Here is a 26744-nt window from a genome sequence, read left to right on the forward strand (position 1 = left end):
TGCAGTTGAAATTTTAACTTTATTATTTTCCTATTACAAAAGCAATGCATATTCATTACATAATAAAAGGAAGGGAGCTCAAAAGATATAAAGGAGTCTATGTGTTTTTTCTTTTTTTGTTTTTTTAAAGGAGTCTGTTTTAAAATTCCCTATTATTCTATTCCAGGGAAAACTATTAACATTTTGCCATATTTCATTCATCAGTCTTTTCCTATGTATTTTTGAACATAGCTCAAATATTACTGTATATAAAGACTTGTATTCAGCTTTTTCAATATAAATTACATTAAAGTTATTTTTATGTCAATAAAAATTATCTTTGTAAACATAATTTTAATGGCAAATAACATTCCATCATATAGACATACTGTAATTTATTTAAACACTCTCCTAAAATCAAATATTTAGTTAGGAGAAAGAGTTAGTAGGTCAAAGCATATAAACATTGCACAGGTCACTGTGGCCTAGAAAGGCTGTTTGTTTGGTTGGTTTTTTTTTTGGAACAGAGTCTGGTACTGTTGCCCAGCCTGGAGTGCAGGGGTGCAATCCCGGCTCACTGCAACCTCTGCCCCCTGGGTTCAAGCAATTCTGCCCCAACCTCCTGAGTAGCTGAGTTTACAGGCATGGCCCACCATGCTCGGCTAATTCTTGTATTTTTAGTAGAGACAGGGTTTCACCTTATTGGCCAGGCTGGTCTCGAACTCCTGACCTCAAGTGATCCACCTGCCTTGGCCTCCCAAAGTGCTGGGATTACAGGCATGAGCCACTGCGCCCGGCCTCAAAGGGTGGGAGGGAATGCAGTGACTCTGCGGGTGAGGGGTGGTATCAAGGCCGGCAGCAAGACAGAGAAGGCTCACAGGTCCTGGCCTAGCCGCTCCAGCTCGTTGAGGAGGAAGTCCATATCAGCACAGGTCAGTGCAGAGTTGGCCACAACCACACGGAAGAAGTTGCCCCGGGTCCCGTGGGGCTGGTAGCCAATCATCATGGAGCCCTCCTTCACCATGCGCTCCTTGAGCATGGGGGCCACCTGTGGGAGGGTAGAGAGAGATTCCAGCTGCAGCCTGGGTCGGCTGCCAGGTAGGCTAGCTTCTTGTCCTGCCAGGCTTCCAGAGGTGCTTTTCCTTCCCACCCAGCCACCTTCTGGGGGTAGCACACATTGCTCAGACCTTGACCTTGGCCTCAGTTTACCTTTTCTGTCATATCTAACCTGCTTGGCCTTCTCTATCTTCTGCTTTTCTCCCCATTTCTCCTATCTCCAAGAAATCTGTCCTGTGGGACATTTTCTGCCAAATCTTGACTTTCTCTTGATTCCTAACACTGCTTTAGTCTAACTTCAAGCCTTGGTCATCTAAGCCTTAGTCAACATCTTCTCCTCCCCTCTCTTAATTCCTGTAATATTTTTGATAATATTAATCTGTGCCCTGTGATCTAGCAAGTAATTTACAACACTGCCTTGAACACATTGCTTCCAAGTAGGTAACTCTTGTCTTATAATAACAACTCCATAAGGGCAAGAACATTTGTCCTTTCAGATCATCTGCAGCACCTAGTACCACTCTATCTTTAGGGACCAGGATATAACACAGCTCCTCGCCTCCAGATGACACTTCTAGACTGGCCTTCTCGGGTTGCTCTGTCCCCAGCACGGGTAATAAGGCTCTTCCATGATCTTTCTGCCTCATATCTGTCCTGGGCCTGAGTTCCCAGCCCAATTGCCAGCACAAGGCTCTGTGTACTACACACTGGTAACTTCTCTGACTTCTCCTGTAACACCCCTCGCTGCTTCTTACTTCCCAGAAACATACCTTCCTCCCCATCCCCACCCCTACCGAAAAGAGAGTGTCCACGCCTCAGAGCAAGACCAGCAAGGGGACCTGCCATGCCACTCCCAGCCAACAGGGGGCAGAAGCGCATCAGCTGCATCAGCTCCCTAACGGGTAAGGAGAGCAGCGCAGCACGCCTACCTTCGACAGCCTTTCGTGGTAATCTGGACTCTCCTGCTTCCCTCGCAGGCTGGGGGGTACGAACCAGAAACACACATTGACAAACTCAGGCTGACAGGAATGAGAAAGAGGAAGGTGTGAGCTGAGGAAGGGGGACCGTTTTCCCTCTCCCTGCCCTTTTCCCTCCACTAGGGCTTTAGTTGGGGCTTGGGGGCTGCAAAAGAGCTAGGCTGGGGCAGGGGCCACAAAAGAGAAGGGGGTCCTACCTCCATGACTAGCTCAAACCCTTCCCGCTTCTTCATTTCCTCCACCAGGTACCTGTGAACAGAGATTGAGAAACCACAGGCGAGGAGGAAAAGCAGAGATCGAGACAGAAGAGGCCCACGTAGAATGAGCCAGAGAGAAACCGAGAGAAAAGTAATCCCGGGAGCAGGAAAGAGGGAGGGGCATGGACCCAGGAGAGAGGAACAGGGACGACCCCCCACCTCCACCCGCCTACCGGGCAAGGACAAAGGCCTGGCCGACGCGCCGCTCCAGCCCTTGATCGCCCTGTGCCTTCCACATGAGCCACAGCTTCAGACAGTCCACACGGCGGCCACACTGCACCACCTTGTCTCCCGTGTCCAGAGCCACATCGTAGAACTTGTCCTGCTGGAAAAGGTAGCTGGCCTGGGACCCATGGCAGCGCTTGAGCAGGTTCTGTGTGGGGGTGAGGAGACTGTCAGACCCTACCCTCTCCACCGAGGCTTTCCTCCAGGGCTGCACTGTGGGGGTCTTAGCTCAGGATACCCTTTTCTTTCCCTGGAGCCAGGCGGCACTGCTGGGACGGCTGCCTGCTGGCTCCAACCCCTTTCTTTGGGTTTCCTCCCAATACCCAGGGTTCTTCCCAAACTCTGATGGCAACCTCAAGCTAGAAACTCCAGGATACCTCTGACTCCAACTTCAAGCTGGAAACTTTTCCCTTTTAAGAGAGGACCCTGGGGGAGTGAAGGAGCCTAATACAGGTTAGGGTGGTAGCTGAGATGCAGCTTCAGAAGGGATGGTAAGGAGAATAGAGAAAGGCCTGAACTTTATCTAAGGTGGGATAGAGAAGGCAGAGCTCCAGAGAGAGGCGGGGCCGGAGCAGGGGCAGGGGCAGACCCACCGAGGTATCCTGGAGAAGAAGTGCAGAGCATTGCAGGCCTGCTGCGAGGAGCTTGTGGGGATTCCAGGCCACAGAGTCAGCCCTGGATGGGGTGGAGCAAAGGCACGTCAGTGGCTCCTCCTCCAGCTGCCCAACCAGAGCCCTTCCTCCTTTTCCAGGTCCCCAGTAAAGGGGCTTTGGTCTCACCCTCACCCCAGCATCAGGAAGAATTGCCATGTCTGACCTCCCAGCTCCAATCAATCCTCTCTCCAGTCCCCCTCCCCTCAGCCTCCTACCCCAGCCATGTTAAACTCCCTAGTCCATGATGATTCTCTGGACCAATGGTTTGAAGGGCGGGATTTGGGAAGAAGGGGACTGTATGCACCTCTGGATCCCATCCAGGAGATGCCTGTGTGTCTGTGACAGCAGGACGCTCCCACCCCAGGCAGCCTGTGGAGCAGGAGGAACAACGTGGGCCTTGGCCTTGGCTCAGCCCACCCCACCGCACCCCCAAGCCGAAGTCCCACTCACATCCACATGCAGCCATAGCCCATGACGCTGGCACACATCAGCAATTGCCTCCAGGGGGTCAAAGGCCCCTAGCACAGTGGTGCCAGAGGTGGCACTGACCAGGAATGGCACAGCACCCTGTTGCCAAAATGTAGAGGGAGAAAGATGTAAAGTCATCTCAAAAGCTACTCAGAGCCTGGTGCTGGGCCCAGCTCTAAGCTCTTTGCATGCCTAAAATGGCCCATTTCAACCTCACAACAATGTGTTACTGTCCTTTTTAATGTGCAGCCAGGGACACTGAGATTCAAAGATCCAAGCAGAAGCTGCAGAGATGGAATTTGAACCTAGGTTTCTATTTCCAAAGCTCATACTCTCAAAAAACTTGAATGTTTTACTGGAAGATCCAATGCCACTGAAAAAAATTTGAGTCAGGCATAGTGGCTCACACCTATAATCTCGGCACTTCAGGAGGCCAAGGCAGGATTGCCTGAGGCCAGGAGTTCAAGACCAGCCTGGGCAAAATAGCAAGACCCCACCTCTAAAAAAAAATTTTTTTTTAATTAGCCAAGTGTAGTGGGCATGCCTGTAGTCCCAGCTACTCAGGAGGTTGAGATGGGAGGATTGCTTGAGCCCAGGAGTTTGAGTTTGCAATGAGCTATGATTCTGCCACTGCACTCCAGCCTGCGCAACAGAATGAATGCCTGCCTCAAAAAATAAAAACAAATAGGCCAGGCACGGTGGCTCACACCTGTAATCCCAGCACTTTGGGAAGCCAAGGCAGGTGGATCACTTGAGGCCAGGAGTTCAAGACCAGCCTGGCCAACAAGGCAAAACCCCGTCTCTACTAAAAAATACAAAAATTAGCTGGATGTAGTGGTGCACACCTGTAATCCCAGCTACTTGGGAGGCGGAAGCCGAGGCAGAGGCATAAGAATCCCTTGAACCCGGGAGGCAGAGGTTGCACTGAGCCAAGATCACACCATTGTACTCCAGCCTGGGCAAAAGAGCAAGATTCTGTCTCAAAAGTAAATAAATAGGCTGGGCGCGGTGGCTCACACCTGTAATCCCAGCACTTTGGGAGGCCGAGGCAAGTGGATCACGAGATCAGGAGTTCAAGACCAGCCTGGCCAAGATGGTGAAACCCCGTCTCTACTAAAACTACAAAAATTAGCCAGGCGCAGTGGCAGGCACCTGTAATCCCAAATACTCAGGAGGCTGAGGCAGGAGAATCACTTGAACCTGGGCAGCAGAGGTTGCAGTGAGCCGAGATTGTGCCACTGCACTCCAGCCTGGGTGACAAAGTGAGACTCTGTCTCTAAATAAATAAATAAATTTGAATAGTACAAAAGTTTATGCAGAAATTGAATTAGTAATTTTTAAAACTACTACAGCTGGATGTGGTAGCTCATGCCTGTAATCCCAGTACTTTGGGAGGCCAAGGCAGGAGAATTGCTTGGGCCTAGGAGTTCAAGACCAGCCTGGGCAACCTAGTGAGACCTCGCCTCTACAAAAGAAAAAAAAACATAGGCTGGGCGTGGTGGCTTACGCCTGGAATCCCAGCACTTTGGGAGGCCGAGGTGGGCAGATCACCTGAGGTCCAGAGTTCGAGACTAGCCTGACCAACATGGAAAAACCCCGTCTCTACTAAAAATACAAAATTAGCTGGGCATGGTGGCACATGCCTGTAATCCCAGCTACTCTGGAGGTGGAGGCAGGAGAATGGCTTGAACCCGGGAGGCAGAGGTTGCTGTGAGCCGAGATCACGCCATTGCACTTCAGCCTGGGCAACAAGAGCAAAACTCCGTCTCAAAAAAAAAAAAAGAAAAAAAAATAAGTGTATAGGGGTGCACTCCTATAGTCCCAGCTACCTGGGAGGCTGAGGTGGGAGGATCACTTAAGCCTGGGAGATCAAGGCTGCAGTGAACCATGATTGCACCACTGCTCTACAGCCTGGTCAATAGAGTGAGTCCCTGTCTCCAAAAACAAAAAAAAAAATCTACCACAGTGGGAGTCTGAGGCAGGAGGATCACTTGAGCCCAGGTGGTCAAGGCTGCAGTGAGCCCTGATCGTGCCACTGCACTCCAGCCTCAGCAACAGAGCAAGACCCTGTCTCAATTTTTTTTAAGTTAAAAAGAAAAGAAAAGCCCAGGCAGAGATGGCTTTGCTGATGAATTCTATCAAACATTTAATGAAAAATTGGTAACAGTTCACAAACTCTTCCAAAAGACAGAATATACAAAAATCAATTGTATCTCTACACACATTAGCAATGAACAATCTAAAAATGAAATTAAGAAAATTTCATTTACAAAAACACCAAAAAGAATAAAATACTTAAGAATCTATTTAACAAAAGAAGTATAAAGCATATACTCTGAAAACTACAAAACACTGTGGAACTTAAAGACCTAAATAAATGGAAAGATGTTTCATGTTGATGAATAAACACAATTCCTATCAAAATCCCAGTTGCCCTCTTTGCAGAAATGGACAAGCTGATCTTAAATTCATATGGAAATTCAAGAAACCCAGACTAGCCAAAAACAATCTTGAAGAAAAGAACAAAGTTGGAGGACTCACACATCCTGATTTTAAAACATACTACAAAGCTACAGCTGAATCAAGACAATGTAGTCTACAGGATAGACATGTAGATCAGTGGAACAGAACTGAGAACCCAGAAATAACCCTCACATTTACAGTCAACTGATTTACAACAAGGATGCCAAGACAATTTATTGAAGAAAGAATTGTCTTTTCAACAAATGATGTTGGAACAACTGGATATCCACATGCAAACAATGCAGTTTGAATGCCTTTCTCAGATCACACCCTCAAATTAATTCATATTGGATCACAGGCCTAAATCCCAGGGCTAAAACTATAAAACTCTTAGAAGAAAATATAGGAGTAAATCTTTGTGAGCTTGGATTAGGTTAAATATAACACCAAAAGCAGAAGCAACCTAAGAAAAAATAGATAAATTGGACTTCAAAATTTAAAACCTTTGTACTTCAAAGGACATCATCAAAAAAGTGAAAAGTCCAATAGCAAAGACATGGAATCAACCTAGGTACCCACCAACAGTGGATTAGATTTTTTTAAATGTGGCATATACAAACCATGAAGTATTATGCAGCCATAAAAAAGAATGAAATCATGTCCTTTGCAGCAACATGGATGCAGCTGGAGGCCAGTATCCTAAGTGAGTTAACACAGAAACAGAAAACCAAATACCACATGTTCTCGTAAGTGGGAGCTAAATACTGAGTCCACATGGACAGAAAGATGGGAACAAAAGACAGTGGGGACTATAAGAAGCGGGAGGGAGGGGAGAAAAGGTTGAAACATACCTATTGGGTACTATGCTCACTACCTGGGTGATGGGTTCAATCGTGCCCCAAACCTCAGAATCACAAAATATACCCTTATAACAAACCTGCACATGTACTTACTGAATCTAAAATAAAAGTTTCAAAAAAGTGAAAAGAGAACCTAGAGAATGGGAAGAACATATCTGAAAATCATATATCTGATAAGGGACTTGCATCTAGAATATATGAAGAACTCTTACAACTCAGTAATAAAAAGACAACGTAATTTTTTTAATGGGCAAAGGATCTGACTAGACATTTTTTCAATAAAGATATATAAATTGTTAATAAGCACATGAAAAGATGCTCAACCATCACTAATCATTAGGGAAATGCAAATCAAAACTACAATGAGTTACCATCTCACACCCATTAGGATAACTACTATCAAAGTAACAGAAAATGAGGGGATGCGGTGGCTCATGCCTGTAATCCCAGTACTGTTAAGAGGCTGAGGTGGGAGGATGGCTTGAGCCTAGGAGTTTGAGACCAGCCTGGGCAACACAGCGAAATGGAATTTTGGTAGAGATGTGTCTCTACCAAAAATAATTTTTTAAATTGGCCAAGTGTGGCAGCGTGCGCCTGTGGTCCTAGCTCCTTGGGAGGCTGAGGTGGGAGAATCATTTGAGCCCAGGAGGTCGAGGCTGCAGTGACCATGATCGCACCACTGCACTCCAACCTGGGTGACAGAGCAAGACTCTGTCTCAAAAAAAACAAAACAAAACAGAAAATAACAAGCGTTGGCCAGGCGCGGTGGCTCACGCCTGTAATCCCAGCACTTTGGGAGGCCGAGGCAGGCAGATCACAAGGTCGGGAGATCGAGACCATCCTGGCTAACACAGTGAAACCCCGTCTCTACTAAAAATACAAAAAAAAATTAGCTTGGCGTGGGGGCGGGAGCCTGTAGTCCCAGCTACTCAGGAGGCTGAGGCAGGAGAACGGCGTGAACCTGGGAGGCGGAGCTTGCAGTGAGCTGAGATCACGCCACTGCACTCCACCCTGGGTGACAGAGCGAGACTCCATCTCAAAAAAAAAAAGAAGAAAATAACAAGCGTTGACAAGGATGTGAATAAATTAGAACCCTTGTGCACTGCAGGAATGTAAACTGATACAGCCACTATAGAAAACAGTATGGCAGTTCCTCAAAAAAATTCAATAGAATTACCATATACTCCAGCAATTCCACTTCTGAGTATACACCCAAAATACTGAAAGCAGGGTCTCAAAGAGATTCCAAACAGCAACCCAAACAGATAAATGGATAAGCAAAATATGGCATATATGTACAATGAAATATTATTCAGCCTTAAAAAGGAAGAAAATTCTCACATGCTACAACGTGGATGAACCTTGAAGACATTCTGCTAAGTGAAATAACCCAATCGAAAAAGACAAATACCACCGGGTGCTGTGGCTCATGCCTGTAATCCTAGCACTTTGGGAGGCCGAGGCAGGCAGATCACAAGGTCAGAAGTTTGATATCAGCCTGGCCAACATGGTGAAACCCCGTCTCTGCTAAAAATACAAAAAATTAGCTGGGCATGGTGGTACACACCTGTAACCCCAGCTACTTGGGAGGCTGAGGCAGGAGAATTGCTTGAACCCAGGAGGTGGAGGCGGCGGTGAGCCGAGATTGCGCCATTGTACTCCAGCCTGGGCTACAAGAGCGAAACTCAATCTCCAGAAAAAAAAAAAGAAGAAAGAAAAGAAAAGACAAAGACAAATACCGTGTGATTCCACTTATATAAGTACTTAGAGTAGTCAAAGTCATGGAGACAGAAAGTAGAATGGTGGCTGCTAGGGGCTGGAAGAGGGGTAATGAGTTGTTGTTTGATGGGTATGGAGTTTCAGTTTTATAAAATGAAAAAAGTTCTGCTGGGTGCAGTGGTTCATGACTGTAATCCCAGCACTTTGAGAGACCAAGGTGGGCGGATCACTTAAGACCAGGAGTTCAAGACCAGCCTGGCCAAGATGGCAAAACCCCATCTCTACTAAAAATACAACAACTAGCCAGGTTTGGTGGCGGGGGGCCTGTAATCCCAGCTACTCAGGAGGCTGAGGCACGAGAATCGCTTGAACCCAGAAGGCAGAGGCTGCAGTGAGCTAAGACTGTGCCACTGCCCTCTAGCCTGGGGGACAGAGTGATACTCTATCTCAAAAAAAAAAACAAAACAAAAAAACAAGATGAAAAAAGTTCTGGAGACTGGTTGCAAAACAATGTGAATGTATTTAACACTACTGAACTGTACATGTAAAAATGGTTAAGATGGTAAATTTTATGTTACACACACAAAAAAACAAGTAGAACTGGCAGCAGATTCTCAACAGAGACCCTACTGGCATGTTGGGTGAGTCAGTTCTTGTTCATGTAGAGCTATCCCTGCTTATTACAAAAATGTTTAGGATCCCTGTTTCCCTCTCAATAAACACAGTAATGCCCTCTGGCTAGTGTCACAAAACAAAGCAAAATAAAACAGTTCCACACACTTCAAATGCCCACTTGATGACTAGGAGAGTGGGGGTGGATGGCAGCACCAGCCCCAAGCAAGTATCCATGGATGAGGAAGGCTACAGGTGGGGTGGAAACAGTCCAGGCAAAGGGGGGAAGCTGCTCCAGCTCCATATCTTCAATTCCAGAAATATCCCATGGCCTCTGCACACACACACAATCTTCTTGTCTACCCAAAGGGGCACCACCTAGTTCATTTCTTTTCTCCTTTCCAGTCTCAGCTCAACCATCCCTTCTGAGGGAAGCCTTCCCTGACTCCTTCACCTCCTGATTAGGTCAATTCTCCTGTATTCTATGCTCAAAGAGCACAATGTACCTCACCTTCATAGCACATATGCAGTATTTTTACATATATTTATGAATGTCAGTCTTCCTTACTGGAATAAAAGTTCTGTGAAAAACAAAATGGGTGAAGGATCTGAATAGACATTTTTCCAAAGAAGATACACAAATGGCCAATAAGTACATGACAAGATGCTCAGTATCATTAGTCATCAGGGAAAATCAAATCAAAACACAATGAGATCCCACTTCACACCCACTAAGTGGTATAATCAAAAAAAGATATGACAAGTGCTGGTGAGTATGTAGAGCAACTGGAACCCTCATACACTGCTGGTGGGATTGTAAACTGGTGCAGCCACTTTGGAAAACAGCCTGGCAGTTTCTCAAAAGGTTAGATACAGAGTTACCATATGACCCAGCAATTCCACTCCTAGGTATATAACCAAGATAAATGAAAACGTATTTTCACACGAAAATCTGTAAACAAATGTTCATAGCAGCATTATTCATAAGAGCTCCAAAGTGGAAACAACCCAAATGTCCATCAACTGATGAACGGATAAATAAATATGGTATACCCATTTAATGGAATATTATTTGGCCATAAAAGAAGTGAAGTGCTTCTACACTTCATTCACGCTACAGGTTGGATGAACCTTGAAGACATTATGCTATGTAAAAGAAGCTCATCACAAAAGGCATGCATAATATGATTCCAGAATTCAGAACAGGCAAATCTATACAGACACTAAGTAGATTACTGGTTGCCTAGAACTGGGAGCTTTGGGAGAATTACAGAGGGATGGCTAAAGGGTATGGGGTTTCTTTAGGGGGCGATAAAAATGTTCTAATACTGATTGTGATGATGTTTGCACAACTCTGCAAATATGCTAAACCACTAAATAGTACCCTTTAAGTGGGTGAATTATATGTTAGGTGAATTATATGTTATGTGAATTATATATCAATAAAACTATTACCAAAAAAGTTTCTATAATAAAAAGAGAAATATCACTATTCTAATTGCTGCCCTTACTGCTACTCAGAGGTAACATCCATATATCAATAATATATCCTGTTCCAAATAACAAAAATGGGCTCATAATGTCCGTTCTATATGGCAATTTGCAATAAATATTTAATATATACAGTGGAGATACTTTCATGTTAGTATATATATTCTCACCTATTCTTTTAAATGGCTACCCAGTACTCTAATAATAGTAATAAATAATAATAACAACAATACCAGTAGCTTGTATTTATACAGTGCATCTATGTGCCAGGAACTATTCTAAGTGCTTTACATATACTAATTCATTCAATCCTTACAATAACCCTATGTGGCAAATTCTATATTCTGTCCATTTTACAGAGGAAGGAACTAAGACACATAGATATACCATAATTTATTTTGTCTACTAATGGACATTTAAATTTTGTTTTAAACATTTATGGCCAGGCATGGTGGCTCACGCCTATAATCCCAGCACTTTGGGAGGCCGAGGCAGGTGGATTGTTTGAGGTCAGGAGTTCAAGACCAGCCTGGCTGACATGGTGAAACCCCATCTCTACTAAAAATACAAAAATTAGCCAGGCGTGTTGACGCATGCCTGTAATCCCAGCTACTCAGGAGGCTGAGGCATGAGAATCACTCGAACCCAGGAGGTGGAAGTTGCAGTGAGCCGAGATCGTGCCATTGCACTTCAGCCTGGGTGACACAACGAGACTCTGTCTCAAAAAAGAAAAAAAAAAAAATGGCCGGGTGCAGTGGCTCATGCCTGTAATCCCAGCACTTTGGGAGGCTGAGGCGGGCGGATTGCCTGAGGTCAGGAGTTTGACACCAGCCTGACCAACATGCAGAAATGCCATCTCTGCTAAAAATACAAAATTAGCCAGGCCTGGTGGCACATGCCTATAATCCCAGCTACTTGGGAGGCTAAGGCAGAGGAATCACTTGAACCTGGGAGGTGGGGGTTGCAGTGAGTTGAGATCGCGCCATTGCACTCCTGCCTGGGCAACAGGAGTGAAACTCCATCTCAGAAAAAAAAAAAAAAAAATTTACATTTATATTTATTTATTTATTATTATCATTTTTGAGATCACACCACTACACTCCAGCCTGGGTGACTGAGTGAGACTCTGTCTCAAAAACTATTAAAAAATAAAAATAAATAAAATTGTATAGATGGTGCCAAAATGCCCTCCAAGGTGGCTGTAGCAGTTACATACCCCTCGAAGTAGAGGAGAGTGCTAATGTCCCCTCATCCCCACTACTCACAGCCTTCACCAGTGCCTCTCCCCTCCTCAGCCTCTCCCTGCGCAGACCCTCGCAGCCCACAGGAACCTTCTACACTACAGTGCAGGCCCCCAGCACCCTCCCTGTGGTGCTGCCTGGGACTCGCTCCTTCACTCAGTCCTGCCTCTCAGAATCCAATCCGGCGTAGGTGTCTGGGCAGAGCCCCAGAAAGCAATGTAGTGTCCTCACCCCCAGGCTCTCCACGGTCACTTCAGCCCACAGGGGAGATGGGCATGGAGATGAGAGGGATGAAGGGTGCCTTGAGCAAGGAGAGCCCAAATAACCCTCGAAGATGGTTGGAGGCTATATCACCCCAGTGAGCCTCACTCACTCACCTCAGCCTCGGCCATACCAATCTGCCTCTCCAGATCCTCGGGGACCATTTTCCCTCTGAAAAAGAAAATGCAGAGGGTAGAGCAGGGACAGGTTCTCTGTTGAAGGCAGGGTAAGGTGGGGTTAGCAATGCAGAGACGACAGTGCTGGTTTTTCCCTCAGGGGGTGAAACAGATCTCAGGGCAGAGGTGGGAGACGCTGGCAGGCTCTGGTAGACAGGAACAGCAATTCTACTGAATAGCGAGGGGAGAGAGGTCCACCAGCGGTAAGGGTCTGATGCCAGAGCTTTCTGGCGACAGGAAGGTACGCTGTGCAAAGCTAGGTCACAGCCATGTGGGCAGAAGGACCTTCACCTCTCATCAGCCTTGACCACTCGGACACTGTCAGTGCCAAGTCCCAGAAACGCAGCTCCCTTCTGGATGGAGTAGTGACACTGCAGGGGAAGGCAGAGGGCAAGTTAGCACAACTTGATGGGGGAGGGGAGAGAAGGTAAAAGTCAAGTGTGAGCTCCAACAAATGGGATCCTGTAGACCAGGGCTTCTCAAATGTTAGTGTGCATACGAATCGCCTGGGTGTCTGGTTAAAATGAAATGCAGGTTCAGGTCCACTAGGTCTGGGGTCTGGGGTGGAGCCCGAGATTCTGCATTTGTTTTTTGTTGTTTTTTTTTTTTGTGGAGACAGAGTCTCCCTCTGTCGCCCAGGCTGGAGTGCAGTGGTGTCATCTCGGCTCACTGCAACTTCCGCCTCCCAGGCTCAAGAAATTCTCATGCCTCAGCCTCCTAAGCAGCTGGGACTACAGGCGCCCACCACCATGCCTGGCTAATTTTTTGTATTTTAGTAAAGAAGGGGTTTCACTATGTTTCCCAGGGTGGTATCAAACTCCTGAGCTCAGGCAATCCACCCACCTCAGCCTCTCAAAGTGCTGGGATTACAGGCGTGAGTTACCGCACCCGGCCAGATTCTGCATTTCTAACAAGCCCCAGGTCATACCAATGCTGCTGGTCCACAGACCACACTCTTGAGTAGGAAGACTATGGACTGTGTCCACTGCACTCACGGCCCCTTCTCTGCCCCCAAACAGAAGGCAATGTGAACAGGAGCAGTTACTTGGCCTCCTTGATTGGAAGGAAGCACATCTGCCCGGGGGCAGGCTGGCCTTGGAGGAAGTGGGGAGAGCAGGGAGAAGGCCTGGAAGGTCTCTACTTAGCTGGCTGGAGATTAGAATCAGGAGCCCAGGGTTGGGCCCGTGCCTCTTCCCCACCTCCTTCGATGTGAATAGGGCCAGGGGCGGCAGTGTGCGGAGGCCCCTCTGCTTGCAATCCGGGTAGCGCTGATAGCGGGCCAGATTTATAGCATACATGTTGGAGATGGAGCCACCTGTCACAGGGAGGGGGCGGTGGCAAGAGGAAGGAGCAGTGGGTCAAGACTGGAGCTTGCCTCCCTTCCCTTTCTACCAGAAGAGCTCATCAAAGAAGCAGGTATGACTGGCTCCCAGGCCACAATTCTCAGGATCATGCCATCCCAGAATGGATCCAGGATCAGCAGATCCTCTTGACCACACCCCTCCACACCTGGGGCTGCCCACAAGAGACAGCCCCCGTCCGGAGACAGCAGGAACTCGACCACTGACCCCAGGGAATGGTGACAAACAAGAGCATGAAGGGACCAGGCAGCCGCCTCCCTGGCCTGGCCTGGGTCCAGCTGGAGAGGAATCAAAGAGGAATCATCCCTCCCTGCCAGATACTTAAGAGCAAGAGAACGGTGGGGGAGGAGGAACTCATAAAAACGGCAAAGAAAGGTCCCCCTCCTTCTCACAAACCAGGGCAGAAGATTCCGTCCCCAGAGCTCCAGCCCACCAGGGCCCGCAGTTTCCTCAGCACCTCCTCTTCCATGAGCACAAACACGGGGGCAATTTCATATGTGTACCTGCCAGGAGAGAGAACAACAGGAAAGGAGAGATGGGGAGGAACTGCCCAGACAGGCCCTTAAACTGCACAGGAGTCAGAAAAAGGAGGCGATGAAGAGTGAGCAAAGCAACAGTCCAAGGAGAAGAACAAGTTGGTGACAGAACCAGGGAAGCAAGAAAGAGAAAACGGGTCAGGAGGCCTGAGAAAGTTTGGAGAAAGTGGGTCCAAAGGATATGAGGAAAAACTCTCTGCCGACAGGGATTCCCAGAAGCAGTAGAGAGAGGGCAGAACCATTCTCCTCCCCTACCCCTCAGGCACCTCTCTAGCAAACCTAAATTCTTTGTGGGATGGTAGAGGGGCCTTGGGATTCTCACTGGCTGGTGTTGAGGCTCTCAGTGATAATGCGCCCGGCCAGAGCATGGGGGTCCAACCCGGAGAAGAGCTGGTTGAAGAACCGAGGGTGACCTGGAGAAGGACAGTAAGCCAGGGAGCTCAGAGCAGAGCTCAGGGCAAACTCCCAAGTCTCCTCCTCACAGAAGCCAGGGCCCACCAGTCTTGACACTGTAGCGAATCACAGCCCGACACCGCTCCAGGATCTGCTCCTGCGACTCGCCCTGGCTCCGCAGCTCCAAATCCAGCAGCTGCTTCAGCTCCTCAGGCTCCTTCCACTCACAGACCTAGGAAGAGAGCCGGGGATGCTGGGGGCCTGGGATGCCTGTGGACTGGCTGTCAAACCACACCTCCACAGACACGAGACACGGCCAACCTGCACTAAAAACAACTTCGGGATATTTCCAAAGCAAAACTCTGAAAATGAACAAGAGTAGTGAACACAATAAGACCCAGAATGTAAATCCCTGAGGTACCCAGGGGGACAGGGATGAATTCTGGGGAGAAACCTTATCAAAGGAGGAAAATTCTGAGCCAGATTTGGAAAGAGAAAGAGAAGGCTTGGGCCGGGCGTGGTGGCTCACGCCTGTAACCTCACACTTTGGGAGGCCGAGGCAGGCAGATTATCTGAGGTCAGGAGTTTGAGACCAGCCTGGCTAACATGGTGAAACCCCGTCTCTACTAAAAATACAAAAATTAGCCGGGCGTGGTGGCACATGCCTATAATCCCAGCTACTCGGGAGGCTGAGGCAGGAGAACTGCTTGAGCCCGGGAGACGGAGGTTACAGTGAGCCGAGATTGTGCCACTGCACTCCAGCCTGGCCAACAGAGCGAGACTCTGTCAAGAAAGAAAGGAAGAAAGGAAAAAAGGAAGGAAGAAAGAAGGAAGGAAGGAGGGAGGGGGGAAGAAAGAAAAGAAAGGAAAAAAGAGAAAAGAAAAGAAAGAAAGCTTGATGGGAAGGAGGAGGAGGAAAGGACTCACCTTCTGGGAGACACTGGTTCCTTTCTGAATGGCCTCATCCACAACAACCCCAAACACGGCCCGGAGCAAGGCTTCCACAGCCACTGGGTCCCCAGCAAGGGAGGGGAGTGCTTCTGAGTCAGCCATCAGGATCTGTGGCAGAGCAGAGTCATTCCCTACTCAGCCTGTCAACCCTTCCCGGACCTACCCAGCAGGAGCCTCCTCTCCCAAACGGGCCTGAGGCCCAGGCCCTGCAGCTCAGTCTCGGCCTCCAGTGCACAGACAAGGGCAAGTGAGAGTGCCCAGGGAGAAAGCCAGTGGGAACAGGTGGGAGAGAAAAGGCAGTCAGTGCTGAGCAGGTGGACTCTAGTGGCCATTTCCACCTAAGGCAGAGACAAGCTTACCTCTCTGCTCAGGAGAGCTGGAGGCAGGGTGTACAGGTAACTCCTCAGAACAGTAGGACCAAGATGGCAGAGGAAGTGGGGTGAAAACAGCAGTCACATGGCCATGACATAATTCTCATGACCTTTGCCCTAAAGAGAACTTTGACAGATGTGAGATAGGGACAGCAGGGTGAGGCGAAGCTCCCTGAATAATCATTAGCTGACAGAAGATGGGAAATGAGATGAAAGGCAAAACCCGTGCTGCATTAACCCCAGGGTGGCGAGAACCAGAGGGCCAGCGCAGAAGAGGGGACCCGCACTATGCATCCTAGGGCCCAGCACGGGGGTGTCTGGAGGGCAGACAAGGGTCTGAGAAACTGCCACAGGTGACCCTGGAGACCAAGGGGGAGGGAGTCTCACTTTTAGATGGAGTCTCGCTCTGTTACCCAGGCTGGAGTGCAGTGGCACAATCTCGGCTCACTGCAACTTCTGCCTCCTAGGTTCAAGCGATTCTCCTGCCTCAGCCTCCCGAGTAGCTGGGACTACAGGCGTGTGCCACCACACCAGACTAATTTTTGTATTTTTAGTAGAGACAGGGTTTAGCCATGTTGGTCAGGCTGGTCGCGAACTCCTGACCTCAGGTGATCCACCCGCCTCAGCCTCCCATAGTGCTGGGATTACAGGCGTGAGCCACCACGCCGGCTGACATAAAATCCTTTAGGCAAGCCTCACAGGCCAACCTCTTTTGCATCCCAACCCCCAGTCTTTTCAGAACTGCCCTGCTTTCTAAAGCCCTCTCCTGGAGCAGGAAGGAAAGGGGTTATATTGAGGAAGCATTTGCTAAACAAGCGCGATCCTGTGCCTTCCGGGCTCGGAGTCTTGTTTGTAGTGAGCACCAACTGTGTTCGCCACATGGTGCTGAGGACTGAGAACGCCCCCTCACCCCACTGGGAGGACACAGACACATGTGCAACAGTTAAAGACCAGGGCATGGCTGGATGCCAATCCTAGGTCTCCTCAGAATTCAGGAAAGAAGGAGATGGATGGATGCTGAAGGCTGAGAAAGACCTGCAGTGGGACTGCAGCTGAATCCTAAAAGAGGGCAGGAGAAATGGGATGGGTGACTGGGAGGAAGAGAGGCATTCAGGGGTAAGAAGAGGAAAGCCGTGAGCTTACAGCAGGAATGAACAGGGCCTGTCCTGAGGTCAGTGGCAACACTGGGCTGGCGGGAGCATGGGAGTGAAGACAGGGTGGGCAGAGCTTTGTGAGCACATAAGGAGTCATGAGTGCCAGCCAGGCCAAGGAATCGACATTTTATCCTGCAGAAAATGGGAAGTCACTGAAAGATTGTGTGGCAAGGAATAATGTAGTGCAATGGATGCTCTCAGAAGACCAATTTATAGCAGCAGGATGCAGAAGAATTAACAGGCTCTTGCAGTAAATAAGGCAAGAGGCGATCCACACTTGAATAAGAGTGATGTTGGTAGGAAAAGACAGAGAGAACAATCTGCAGGCATGCTCATTCCCTGGATTGTGCTGAATTCAAAACTTACGGGAGCTACGCTGCAGGAGAAGGAAGACTCAAAGATGACCCTGGGATTTCAAGCCTGGGAGACTAGAAAAATAATGGCACCCCTCAAAGAAACAGGGATGCAGAAAGGGGAAACTGGATAGAAATAAAGTGGTTATTGCTTGAAAATACTCATCTGAGTGGAGGTCTTCTGGGACTACAGATACTCCTATGGGAGGGGGTCAGGCCCACAGCTCTGATGAGATGCTAGAATGGAAAGCAGGTTTGAGAGTCAGGGTATAGCTGAAGGCCTGTGATGGGCTCCATTCCCTAAAGAAGAGAACATTCGGAGAGATGGATGGGAGGAGGGAGCAAACACCAAGGCCTGGGGGACCCCCCAAATGACAGGGCAAGAAGATCAAGAAAATCTGGAAAGGGAGCAACCATCCTCAAAATGGGATGGTCTAATATAATCCACTGCCAACAGTCACTAGACCTCACACCACAGTCATGCACCACGTAACGACATTTCAGTCAACAAGGTTGCAGTGAGCTGAGATCACACCACTGCACTCCAGCCTGGGCAACAGAGTGAGACTCTGTCTCAAAAAATAAATAAATATTTAAAAATAAAGTGTATAATTAAGTGGTTTTTTCATAAATTCACAAAGTTGTTGCAACCATCATCAGTATCTAACACCAGAACATTTTCATCACCCAAAAAAAAACCTCAGTAGCAGTCATTTCCCATTCTCCCCTTCCCCGACCCCTGGCAACTATTAATCTACTTTGTTTCTATAGATTTGTCTAGTCTGGCCATTTCATGTAAAAGGGGTCATACAGGCCGGGCGCGGTGGCTCACGTCTGTAATCCCAGCACTTTGGGAGGCCGAGGCGGGCGGATCACGAGGTCAGGAGATCGAGACCATCCTGGCTAACACAGTGAAACCTCGTCTCTACTAAAAATACAAAAAATTAGCCGGGTGTGGTGGCGGGCGCCTGTAGTCCCAGCTACTCTGGAGGCTGAGGCAGGAGAATGGCGTGAACCTGGGAGGCAGAGCTTGCAGTGAGCAGAGATCGCGCCACTGCACCCTAGCCTAGGCGACAGAGCGAGACTCCATCTCAAAAAAAAAAAAAAAGAAAAAAAGAAAATACTGAAAAAGAAGGAAAAAGACTTCAAAATATTCATTTGTGGCTATTTCTGGGTGTTGTTATTATGGATGATTTTTAAGTTTCTTATTTATACACATTTATATTTTTATAACTTTATACAATCATTTCACATTGCTTATGGAATTAAAATAAAGGTTATTTTCAAACAATATAAAAATTGTCCACGTGCGGTGGCTCACACCTGTAATCCCAGCACTTTGGGATGCTGAGGTGGGTGGATCACCTGAGGTCAGGGATTTGAGACCAGCCTGGCCAACATGGCGAAACCCCATTTCTACTAAAAATACAATTAGCCGGGCGTGGTGGTGGGTGCCTGTAATCCCAGCTACTCAGGAGGCTGAGGCAGGATCCACCTGAACCTGTGCGGCGGAGGTTGCAGTGAGCCAAGATGGTACCACTGCACTCCAGCCTGGGCGACAGAGTGGGACTCCATTTCAAAAATATATATATATATATGGAGAAATTAAGGGGGTACAAGAATTCTAAAATATACAAATCATCAGGCTCAAGGGATGTCCCTTGCACATCATGTGGTTTCCCAACTCCTCAATCCACTGTTATCAAAGGTCTAATGGAAGGCAAAGGGAGCCACACAGTGCTCATCTCTATTACGCAACCCCTCAACCCCCACTGGCTCTCAGGGAAGGGAATGGGTTCAGTTTGTTCAGCAAATATTGACTGAGTGTTGTCTACTTCTGAGCGACTGGCTGGCATTACCCTCGGTGCTGCAACTGCCCTGTGGGCTCCATCTAACCAGCTGGCCAGAGAGACCTGCATGTAAAATAAAGGGAAATTGCCACAAGAGGGAGTTGAGAGGTCACCATGGAAAGGCAGGAAAGTTCAACTGGCCCAAGACAGGCTTCAAGGACAAAATACTAACGCTCTCCTTAAGGCAATAGAGAGCTGGTGCAGGAAAAGACTCAGCAGGAGTCATTGCAATGCTATTTGAATAAGTGATGGAGTGGGCCTAAGGGAAGAGGGAGTTAAGGAAGGTCACAGGAGGAGGCCTGCCTGGGGACAAACGGATCTAGAAAATTGTCTCCTGAAGCGCTCTCGGCCAGGTTTATGGTTAGAAAGCTAAAGTACTCTGTGCTATCTCCCAATCAACAAACCCCACTGGCTCCACACCCACATTAATAAAGGTACAAACTCTCCTGTGTATACAATTTTTTCTCTGCTTCTAGACTGTACTTTCCTGGGTGGAGAGAACTAAGTCTTTTCCTTCATTAAGTAAACTAATAGAAAACAGGGACCCCTCAAATGTTAGTTTCCATCTTCTTGATTGTCCTCTCCCCTCCCCCAGGGACTTGCACAGAGGCATTACATAAACATTTGTTAAATCAATCAATGATTTACAGGTACTGGAAAAAATGCTGCATTCTACTTACATTTGATTTGCATCAACCAAGAATCTGTAGTAATGATAATAGATTTGCAAAGGGTGTTTTTCCTTCTCATTTATTATCTCATTTGACCTTCACAATAGTACTAGAAATTAGCCTAAATAGGTATTTATTCATTCTTGTTTTCAAGATGAGGATTCTTAGCTGAAAGAAGGTGAACTAATTGTCCAAAATTACAAAGGTGACATGGGAACAAGCCTGGATCGCTGACTTTCTGACTTTAGGCTACCTCTTTCACTGCATCACTGGTCCATGTGGCATTTCTCACTATTTCTCACCATTGACAAAAATTAACTGCAGCTAAGATAAAGACAGAAACTGAAAATATACAACCATAAGAATACCAGAAGGAGGGGGTGGGCACCGTGTCTCAAGCCTGTAATCCCAGCACTTGGGAGGCCGAGGCAGGTGGATCACCTGAGGTCACCTGAGGTCAAGAGTTCAAGACCAGCCTGACCAACATGGTGAAACCCCGTCACTACTAAAAATACAAAAATTAGCTGGGTGTGGTGGCGCATGCCTGTAATCCCAGCACTTTGGGAGGCCAAGGCGGGCGGATCATGAGGTCAGGAGATCGAGATCATCCTGGCTAACATGGTGAAACCCCATCTCTACTAAAAATACAAAAAATTAGCCGGGCATGGTGGTGGGCACCTGCAGTCCCAGCTACTCAGGAGGCTGAGGCAGGAGAACGGCGAGAACCCGGGAGGCGGAGCTTGCAGTGAGCCGAGATCACGCCACTGCACTCCAGCCTGGGTGACAGAGCGAGACTCCAACTCAAAAAAAAAATATATATATATACACATATATATTATTTTAGAGAATAGATTTTGCTGTATCACCCAGGCTGAAGTACAGTAGCACAATCATGTCTTACTGCAGCTTCGAACTCTTGGGCTCAAACAATTCTCCCACCTCAGCCTCCCGAGTAGCTAGGACTACAGGCACATGCCAGCACGCCGGGTTAATTTTTTAATTTTTTGTAAACAGGGTCTCACTATGTTGCCCAGGCTGGTCTTAAACTCTTGGCTTCAAGCAATCCTCCCACCTCAGCCTCCCAAAGCACTGGGATTACAGGTGTGAGCCACCTCGCCTGGCCAAAATATAATGTTTTTATTGTGAATTGGATTATTTATTCTATGGTATTTTCGTGTTGGTTATATTCTTATATTTTATTTATATAATTTTTGTTTGTTAATCTGACATCTGGTCATGTTGCTGAACTCCATAGTTTTGATACATTGTCAATCGTTTCTCTTTGTAAGATGAATATATATGAAATCAAGAAGGCTTTAGGGTGGCCAGGAGCTCTCCTAAAATATTAGTTTTAATAGTAAACAACCCTGGCTTGTTCCTATCAAAGACAGAAATGTTTCAAATATTTTCCCATAAAGCATGACTTTTGTCTCAAAAGCTGAAAGATAAGTGAAAAACAAAGAGAAAATATTTTAAATGCAGATGACAAAGAACAGTTATTAGCCATAACACAGACAGGATTTCTACCATCAATAAGAAATATACAAATGATCTACCTTTTTTTAATGGGCAAAGGATATGAACAGACAGTTTACAAAAACAATTAAAATGGTCAAAGAGCAATAAAATAGTCCCACCTATTTGGAAGGCTGAAGTGGGAGGATCACTTGAGCTCACGAGTTGGAAACCAGCCTAAGGCAACAAAGCGTGGAGACCCATCTATTTATTTATTTATTTATTTTTTGAGACAGAGTTTCGCTCTTGTTGCCCAGGCTGGAGTGCAATGGCACAATATCGGCTCACCGCAACCTCCGCCTCGCGGGTTCAAGTGATTCTCCTGCCTCAGCCTCCTGGTAGCTGGGATTACAGGCACGCAACACCAAGCCCGGCTAATTTTTTTGTATTTTTAGTAGAGATGGGGTTTCTCCATGTTGGCCCGGCTGGTCTCAAACTCCTGGCCTCAGATGATCCGTCCACCTCGGCCTCCCAAAGTTCTGGGATTACAGGCCTGAGCCACCGTGCCTGTCCAGAGACCCATCTCTTGAAAAAAAAAAAAAAGGCAATAAGAGAATATTAACTTCACTATTAATGACATGAAAATGAAAACAAATACTATTTTTCACCTATTAAACTAGTAACTGTATAAAAAATTCATAGCATACACTAAACATTGCCAACGTTGTAGGAATAGGGAACATTCACACACGGTTCTGAGTAAGCATGGGAGTTGTTACAAACTTTTACAATTCATTTTCACAGAATCTATTAAAATTTACATATCCGGCCAGGCATGGTGGCTCAATCCTGTAAACCTAGCACTCTAGGAGGCTGAGGCCAATGGATAGCTTGAACCTAGGAATTTGAGACCAGCCTGGGCAACATGGCAAAACCCTGTCTCTACAAAAAAAAACAAAAACAAAAAAAAAACTACAAAATTAGCCCGGCACTGTTGCCCACGTCTGTATTCCCAACTACTTGGGAGGCTAAGATGGGAGGATTCCTTGAGCCCAGGAGGTTGAGGCTGCAGTGTGCCCTGATTGCACCACTGCACTCCAGCCTGGGCGACAGACCAAGACCCTATCTTTAAACAGAATGAAAATAGGGCCGAGCGTGGTGGCTCACACCTGTAATCCCAGCACTTTGGGAGGCCAAGGTGGGTAGATCACCTGAGGTCAGGAGTTCAAGACCAGCCTGACCAACATGGTGAAACTCCATCTCTACTAAAAAATACAAAAAAATTAGCCGGGCTGGCGGCGGGCGCCTGTAATCCCAGCTACTCGGGAGGCTAAGCCAGGAGAATCGCTCGAACCTGGGAGGCGGAGGTTGCAGTGAGCCAAGATGGTGCCATTGTACTCTAGCCTGGGTGACAGAGTGAGACTCCATCTCAAAAAAAAAAAAAAAAAAATTAAATTTAAATAAAAGCACATATCCTATCTATAAATCCTTATAAATGCAAAAGGTAACTTTTTTTTCTTTTTTGAGACACAGTTTCACTCTTGTTGCCCAGGCTGGAGTGCAAAGGCACGACTCTCGCCTCACAACAACTCCCGCCTTCTGGGTTCAAGCGATTCTCGTGACTCAGCCTCTCGAGTAGCTGGGATTACAAGCATGTGCCACCACGCTTGGCTAATTTTGTATTTTTAGAAGAGACGCGGTTTCTCCATGTTGGTCAGGCTGGTCGCCAACTCCCGACCTCAGATGATCCGCCCGCCTCGGCCTCCCAACGTGCTGAGATTACAGGTGTGAGCCACCCTGCCCGGAGCAAAAAGATAACTATTTAAGGATGTTCATTATTGTATTATTTATAAAGCAAAAAAATCTGAAACCTAAATGTTCATCAAGATGGGACAAGGCACACACATAAACTGGAATACTGTGCAACAGTTTTTTAAATGTTAGCTGACTTAGATGTCTAAAATACACTGTATGGCGCATTACAGGTGCTCAATAAATACTGAATGAAAAGATTTTTGTATGAACACAGAAAAAAGCCTAAAAGCATATATACCAAACTGGTAAGAATGATTCCCTTCAGGAGCATGGGACAAGTAGAGGGGGAGAATAACCATTTTGTGTCTTTTATACTTTTGCGTTGTGTCGATTTGTAAAATAAGTAGGAGCTAATTTTCAAAAAAGATTTAAAAGACTTATTTCTGGTGATGTTTCTTTATCTCTCTCTCTTTCTCCATTTTGTCTCTATTTTAGAATGATCCTAAAACACAAAAAAACGTACTTTCAATGGCCCAAATCATGGAGTGGCTCAGGGAAATGAAATGTCTACCAAAAAAAAAAAAAAAAAAGTTGAGAATCCTTGTCTTTTTTTCATCATAAAGTTTTTTTTTCTTTTGGTATCCCATTACTTCTAAAGTCACGACATAATATCACCTACAGCAGAAATGAGGACTTAAGTGGAATTGACATCTCCTTCCATCAAGCGCATTTGCAGTCCATGTTTAGCAGGACCTCTCTCTAATGGCTAAGGCTACGCAGAAGAATTTGAAGATAGTCTGGTTTCCATTTTCCTAATGCAGCCTGGCCCAAGAGCCAGGTCTCCCCTAAGACTAGTCTACTGTGGGAGTCAGGGTCTTTTCCACGTGTGGAGGCTAGTGTTTGATGCTGGACGGCCTGGAATAAAGAGGGAAGGGGAGAAGGTAACCAGACTGGGCCTCGGGATTCGCAGACGATGGCTGGGGCTTTGACTTCTGCAGGTAGGTGAGCAGTGTGGCCTCGGGCTACTCAAGGAACGCCTCTGCGACAACACTCCTTTTCAGACTGTGGTTGAGCGCACAAGAGTGTGCAAAGAAAAGTTAACGCCTCTCCCAGCTGACCCCAAAATCTTCTAATCTGGGCCTGATTGAAAAAATTCGGAGAAGAACCACCTCGGCCGAGTTACGTGAAAAGGCTGGGTACGAACTACTCTGGCTCTACTTGGGGCGCCGGCTCAGAGCGATGGGCAGGACGTCCGCGAGGAAGAAAGAGTGACGACGATTTTTCAAGGAGTCTGAACCAGCTCACCCAGCAAACCCTCCTCCCATCGAGCACCCTCCTCCCATCGAGCACCCAGCATACAATCACCGCAGGGCCGAGGCTCCTGCCCTCAGTCTCGATGGCGGCCGGAGCACGCCCCGGCCACAGCGCACGCGCGGGCCTCGGCGCTCCCTCCTCCAGGCCCTCGGCGCACGGCGCCGCCCACTCACCCAGCTGCACCTCTCCGTGCGTCCCCAACCTCACCCGCTCTGAGGCTGCCCCCGCTAGTCTAGCTGCCGAGCCCGGAAGTGGATGCGGCCGTTCGGCGGAGAGGACGAGGGGGAGGGGAAAGTGCTTCCGGGGAAACGGGCCGGGGTTGGTGTTTGTAAACTTGCCTCGGTCCCGGTGGGGGCAGCCGCGGCCGTGGGGTTGGCAGGGTGTGCTGGGGCCTGGAGGAGGCGCCGCGCGGCCGGGGAGCCAGCGGGAGGCCGCGCCTGGCAGGTAGGAGCACGCCCCAGAGAGCGCAGCGTCGTCCGTACAGACGGCAGCGCTTCAGTAGCTCGCAAGCCGTGGGGTGCCGCGCGGGAAGGGGGAGGGGAGGGGAGGAGGGGCGCGTGGCGAAGGGAGGGGGATCTCCAGGGGAGGGAGGAGAAAGGCCGTGCGCGCACACCGCCCTCTGCCCGCGCGTCCCGCCGCGTCCCCGGCCCAGGAGAGGGCTCTCGGAGGGGACGCGGGCGCGAGCACGCACCTCGCGCGCTTCTCGGCACTCTCCGGCTCTGCTCCCGGTTGGTGCAGCGGGTGCAGAGGCTGGCTGGCCGGAGCGAGGCGGGCGACACGCTGCGCCGGGCTTCGCCTGTCTGCCCTCCACCTCCGCAGCGAGTTTCCCTACCTTCGGGCGGACGCGGAGAACGCGCACGTGTGGGCACTGCCAGTCCCGTTTCTGCCTGCCACCGAAGCACCCAGCGATGGCCCTTGAGCTTTCCTCCACCTTAGTCTGGCCGCCTCTGTAAAGTGCGAGCTTTTCGGGCCGGCCCACTGGGCACAAAAGCCCCAAAGGGTCTCCGCCCCCTTCTTCCATTCCTGAGATGGCAAATCCAAGCAACTGCCCTTTTGGCAGAGTTCCTCCATAGGAGGCCCCAATTACTTTTGCTCCTGTTGGCTTCCCCTCCTTGCCCAGGAGACCAGTTCCTTCTATTGACCTAGAAAGAAAACTCTTCTTGACTCATGTCCTCGTTCTGAGCTTCACAGAGAGCGCCCAGCAAAAAAAAGTTCATATCGTACGTTGTAATGGCCTGAAGATGTTGCATTTAGCAGCTCCCCTCTTCCTTTCTGGTTTCAGGTTTCTGAAACAGATCGTGAGCTTCATCAAGAGAATTCAACTGGAAAACCAAGACTGGTAGACTCTGTTTTTCTTCAGACAATAGGCAGGAGCCAGGCAGAGTCCAGGGATTCTTGGAACACCTATCTTTTCTTTGGAGGACACTAAGTTCTATTTGAAGACAAAGTTCAATATGGCAACAGGACTGATGGGACACGAAGGAGTCGTTACCGTGATTTGGTGACAGTTCTTCAAAACGACAGTGTCTCAAGGAAAGGTGGACCTAGGAACTCCTGAACTTTTGGGTTGCCTTAAGTGAGAAATCAGCATGGCTCAGGTAAAAAGCTCTAGAGTCCTCCTCCAAGATCACTGGGAAGCCTGTTTGCAGTTTCACTCTTGAATGCTGCCTTAGTCAACATATTGACCAACCCCAGTGATCCAAGCTCTGTATTAAGCACCAGGGGGAGATCTAGAGGAAGGAAAGGAGACAGGCCACAGCCCCTGCCTTCAGGGAGCTTCCAGTCAAATGAAGGAGGTAGGCTATACTGCATCACAGGCACTGATGGGACATTTGCAAAGCAACGTGTACTCAGTTTACATTTGGTACATTAAGTGCTGAGGAGTGTAAGGGAGTGAATAGTATGGTGAATGCTTCATTTGTTTTTTTTTCAACAGGAATTTATTGAGTTCCTGTTGCATGCAAGGCATTGTGCTGGGAATACAAAGATGAATACGATTGTCCTTGTCCCCAGTGAGCTTCCAGGCTAGTTGGGGTCGGGAGAGGGATGGAAAGCCATTTATTTTTATATTCACAATGCCTTGTATAGTGGCTGGCTAGTAGTAGAGACTCTGAATCTGTTGATTGAGGAATGTGCAATAAT

The 26744-nt window shown here is 47.9% G+C and overlaps 2 protein-coding genes across 12 annotated transcripts in view; one reads left to right on the top strand and one right to left on the bottom strand.

Annotated features, from left to right (window-relative positions):
• On the bottom strand, positions 1 to 25921 carry CSAD (cysteine sulfinic acid decarboxylase). Of its 10 annotated transcripts, none has more exons than XM_063711790.1 (16): positions 25435 to 25548; positions 16039 to 17794; positions 15656 to 15787; positions 14834 to 14960; positions 14658 to 14748; positions 14196 to 14302; positions 13638 to 13753; positions 12730 to 12809; positions 12379 to 12433; positions 3598 to 3714; positions 3452 to 3516; positions 3088 to 3169; positions 2443 to 2642; positions 2210 to 2261; positions 1965 to 2054; positions 1 to 1027 (listed from the first exon to the last, which is right to left on the bottom strand). In XM_063711790.1, the coding sequence occupies exons 3-16, from the start codon at positions 15779 to 15781 to the stop codon at positions 854 to 856; spliced, it is 1482 nt and encodes a 493-aa protein (XP_063567860.1). In that variant the 5' UTR covers positions 15782 to 15787; positions 16039 to 17794; positions 25435 to 25548; the 3' UTR covers positions 1 to 853. The 10 variants fall into 10 exon arrangements, with proteins under 10 accessions (XP_063567860.1, XP_063567859.1, XP_024112433.1 ...); XM_063711789.1 differs by lacking the exon at positions 25435 to 25548 and adding an exon at positions 23968 to 24747; XM_024256665.2 differs by lacking the exon at positions 16039 to 17794 and having other exon boundaries at positions 25435 to 25921.
• ZNF740 (zinc finger protein 740) overlaps positions 24916 to 26744 on the top strand; it is a 10144-nt gene continuing 8315 nt past the window's right edge. Inside the window, exons 1-2 of one of the 2 annotated variants that reach the window (XM_024256673.3) lie at positions 24916 to 25046; positions 25885 to 26398. In XM_024256673.3, the coding sequence (XP_024112441.3) occupies positions 26390 to 26398 (9 nt within the window). In that variant the 5' untranslated portion in view covers positions 24916 to 25046; positions 25885 to 26389. The remainder of the gene's footprint in view (positions 25047 to 25884; positions 26399 to 26744) is intronic. The other variant, XM_002823315.5, reaches the window with a different exon arrangement.

The sequence above is a fragment of the Pongo abelii genome, chromosome 10 (genome assembly GCF_028885655.2).
Source record: "Pongo abelii isolate AG06213 chromosome 10, NHGRI_mPonAbe1-v2.0_pri, whole genome shotgun sequence".
Lineage (NCBI taxonomy): Eukaryota > Metazoa > Chordata > Mammalia > Primates > Hominidae > Pongo > Pongo abelii.